The 3920-nt window shown below is 29.6% G+C and overlaps 1 protein-coding gene across 5 annotated transcripts in view; it reads right to left on the bottom strand.

The window, feature by feature from the left end:
* Positions 1–3247, bottom strand: part of LOC106471491 (WD repeat-containing protein CG11141-like) — a 5257-nt gene extending 2010 nt beyond the window's left edge. Inside the window, exons 1-3 of one of the 5 annotated variants that reach the window (XM_013932091.2) lie at positions 3177–3247; positions 2138–2205; positions 1182–1610 (exon numbers count right to left, since the gene is read on the bottom strand). In XM_013932091.2, coding sequence (XP_013787545.1) covers positions 1182–1610 — 429 coding nt within the window. In that variant the 5' untranslated portion in view covers positions 2138–2205; positions 3177–3247. Of the gene's footprint in view, positions 1–1181; positions 1611–2137; positions 2206–2575; positions 2609–2648; positions 2672–3066; positions 3091–3176 lie in introns of those variants that run through there. The other 4 variants (XM_022400103.1, XM_022400100.1, XM_022400101.1 and 1 more) reach the window with 4 other exon arrangements.
* Positions 3248–3920: the final 673 nt, after the last annotated feature.

Raw genomic sequence — 3920 nt, 5'->3', positions numbered from 1 at the left:
TCATGTGTTGGGGTGCCATCTCATTCTTTCGAACCAAGATTTCAATGAGGTAGGTTGTGTCTTTAGTCTGCTCGAAATTTCATATTTTTTTTTTACCCTAAATACAGCTCAGTTACTAAACTTGATATATTATAGTAGAATTCTATGGTATTGATGTAGTAATTTATGATTTTTTAGTTATTCAACTGTATATATATAAAACCTAAAAAAAATATTATTTAATTTCATATCCTCCACATGCAAAATTTTAAACGTCAGGCAAAGTTCACAACTAAAAAGAGATAATTGTTTACTTTACTTCTTTATTTACTGTTCTATGTTTTAAGAAAAATAAGTTTAAAAACTTGCTTCTAAATAGTAGTAATCTGTACACATATATAATGTATAATAATGGAAATGTGACTGTATTTTACAAAATACTAGTCTACTAAAACACAACCAAGACAGGTCACTTTGTAAAGACAAAAGGTCAGTTTGATATTATTGGATACGGTAACATGAGAGCACGTGCTGCATCATTGTAACTTCTGTATTGTTAGCCAGGCATGGCTGAAAGGTTAATATAATAAAAATAATACATATATATAAATGCATAATGAAATTTAAGCTATTTAGTTCTAAACATTTATGCTTTCGTGTCATAATTTGTTGTCATTCTAAAAAGAAAGAGGCACAATTTATATTTATTTTCTAAATTTTTATGGTGGTTACAAGATTGATCAAATCTACTAAACCTGAACATAGATTCATTTGTGAAAATAACAGATAAAATATAAAGTCTTTTTCTTAAAAAACGTTTGATAACTATCTGAAAATTATAAAGATTTCACATGTGAAATTTGAAAAGTTTCTGATGCATAAAAGTATTTTTAATCTTAAAATTAAAATTACTTTGCATGTTAAATAGGCAACATGAGAAAAGAAAAAAAAACATCAGAAAACATTGCTTAACAAACCTTAAGACTTAATAAAAAAATTTATATGTTGCATATGAAAGCATTGTAATGTTTATTGATAATCTGCTACATTTTGTTAACATACGCTTACTAGTTTAAAAGTTATAGCACGTAAACTATAACAAGCACAAAATGTAACGAGGTCAGTCCCAGGGACCGAGCTGAAAAAGAGTTAAAGACACAAGTTTAAATTTTCAGTCCAGCACTGGATGTACATATAATTACCTCACATCGAAGCTTACGTGTTTCACATCTCCTTCTGTGATACATAAACACCACTCCGATAGATGAACCAAGAACCACAAACTCATCTATGGCATCAACACAAGTTAACTTAATATCCATTGTAAACAGTCCCCTCTGAGCTTGAAGAGGAATAGTGCCAAGTAAATGTGTCAAGGGAGAGAATTCTTGAAGTATCGGTACTTCTACTTTTGATGCATCAACATCCTCATCTGAAGTGACTACTCTGTCCACTTCTGTATCACCTATAGTCACTTCTTCACCAGTTACACCTGAATCTTTATTCATCCCTTTATCAGTGATTTCCATTTCACTCTGAGAAAAATGTTTATCGTCATCCACTTCAGAGCTTCTGGTAGCTTCTTCATTGTCCGTATGGTATAAATCCTTCTTTGAATTAATTCCAGCCATCTTTTACAAACACAAACCAAAATTACTTTGAGTTTAAATAATAGTCCTTCAAAAGTTAAGTTTTAGTAAATATATTATAAAAAATGTCAAGAACATTCAGTAATATTAAAAAAATTGGCATAACAATAGAATATGTTTTTTTTCTTTATTTCTTAGTTATGAGAACTACTTTATAAACAAATAACAAGAAAATAATTGAAAATTAACTAGAAAATATATACTTTCATTACTTGGAAATAAAATAATTTCTCCTGAAAACAAGTTTATTAATGTCCAAAACAGTGTATTCAAAATTTGGATAGTGTACAGCAATCATTATCAATGAAATTTCTCATAAAAAACACAACTAAGTCAAATATGTTTCTTTTTAACAAAACAAAAGAGGAAAGGATTTTTTTCTTCAGTTAGAAATATAAAATAATGTTGTGTGCTTTTAATCTGAGTTAAACATAATTGCTGGATAATTACACAAGTCTAATTTTTTTTCCTTTTTTTCTATTAAACATGACTGAAATGGGTCAACTTGCCTTTTATCATTTTGATTTTCTTACATTCTACTTCTAGAAGCCATAAGAAAACTCAACCACCATCTTCACTGAAAAATGTTTAAAATATGCATTATTGGGCAACATAATGATATCACCTCAAAATTGTTTACTTTAGCAGAAAACATACATTTCTCTTTTTGACAATACAATGTTAATATATTTTCCATTTTAAATCTCAATATAATATCTACTATTTGAATAAATGTATTTCGATTTATTTTTAAAAATTGCACATCAATATTATTGTTATCAATGTAATTCTAAAAGCAACCATAGTTGTTCTAGTAGTAGTAGTAGTTGTAAAAAAAAGGGAGAACTGAGACAATAAACTATGGTTGTTGGCATCAGTCAATCTATCATGTTCATAATTTAATTAGAGATGATTAATATATCTGTTAAAATTTTACAATTATATACCAGTTGAATTAATATATCATAATATCTATGTTTTCTTCCATAATTCGTTTATATCATATTTCCCTAAATATACCAGTGATAGAAACAACTCTCCAATCATAAGACGCCTACTCACTGTCTACCGAACCACCAAAATAAAATTAGATAGAGGCTCGCATGCCAAGTTTTGGTGTCGTATATGTTTTACTTTTTATGGATTTCTGTTGCCCATTTGTTTGACTAACCATTAGTATTAGTAGTTGTAGGCCTATTACTAAAACTATAAGTAGCACACTATCACTGTTATTAGTGTTAAGTAACTAACGTAGGGTCTTAAATCATTTAGTTAATAATAATTAATATTATTCTTAAACTTGAAATACTTAAGTTACGACATTTACGTTACAAATTACAATTTAAAATTTTAAATAAATAATATACAAAATTATAATACATATAACTGAACAGTACATAATTAATTGGTGTTGAGAACAATGAAATAATATGATTACATAATTTAAATGCTATGATCCCGGTATAACTATAAATAATCTACAGTCTTTACTACCAGTACCATACTTAATAATAATAAACTCAAATTTCCAACTAGTTAACCAATTACATGAACACGGAATTTCAGATTCTAGCATCATACTACTACTAGTAGTAATAATTTGTTTGTGTTACTCACGTGATATTTACAAATTTTTCCTCCTGGTGTACATTTTGTTCATAATTTCACTTATATTGAAGCTTTTCATGTATACAAAATACACTTGGAAAACATTATCTATGATACAAGACTATGTCCAAGGCTTTCTGATTTTTTTATTATACAATATATTTCAAAGTTGTGACAATATTAAGGGCTTGATATTTTAAGGAAGAAAAAATATAGTTTCTCTTCCCAGTCCCTTACTGCCTTAAATATTTATTGTATCGTCTATTGAACCTTTCCATCCTGAGAAGCTTACAGGTACGAATCTGTCACGGCCTGGTAGTTAGGGCGCTCGATTCGCAATCTGCAGGTCGCGGGTTTGAATCCCTGTCACATCAAAAATACTCGCCCTTTCAGCCATAGGAGCGTTATAATGTGACGGTCAATCTCACTAGCCATTGGTGATAAAGCTGCTTTCCCTCTAGTCTATCACTGCTAAACTAGGGATAGCGCAGATAGCTCTCGTGTAGTTTTGCGCGAAATGCATAACAAATTTAAAAGGTAGCTGGATGATTTCGGGCCCTTCTGAAAAGAAGTCGGATGGCATTTCGTCTCCCCTTACCCCACTTCAATTATTGTATTTAACAAGATCTAGCAGTGTGTGTGCTATATCCAGGTGAACTGAATTATCATTAGAGTTATCAGATA

Source organism: Limulus polyphemus, unplaced genomic scaffold (genome assembly GCF_000517525.1).
Source record: "Limulus polyphemus unplaced genomic scaffold, Limulus_polyphemus-2.1.2 Scaffold4651, whole genome shotgun sequence".
NCBI lineage: Eukaryota > Metazoa > Arthropoda > Merostomata > Xiphosura > Limulidae > Limulus > Limulus polyphemus.
This window is presented reverse-complemented; position numbering and strand designations above follow the sequence as displayed.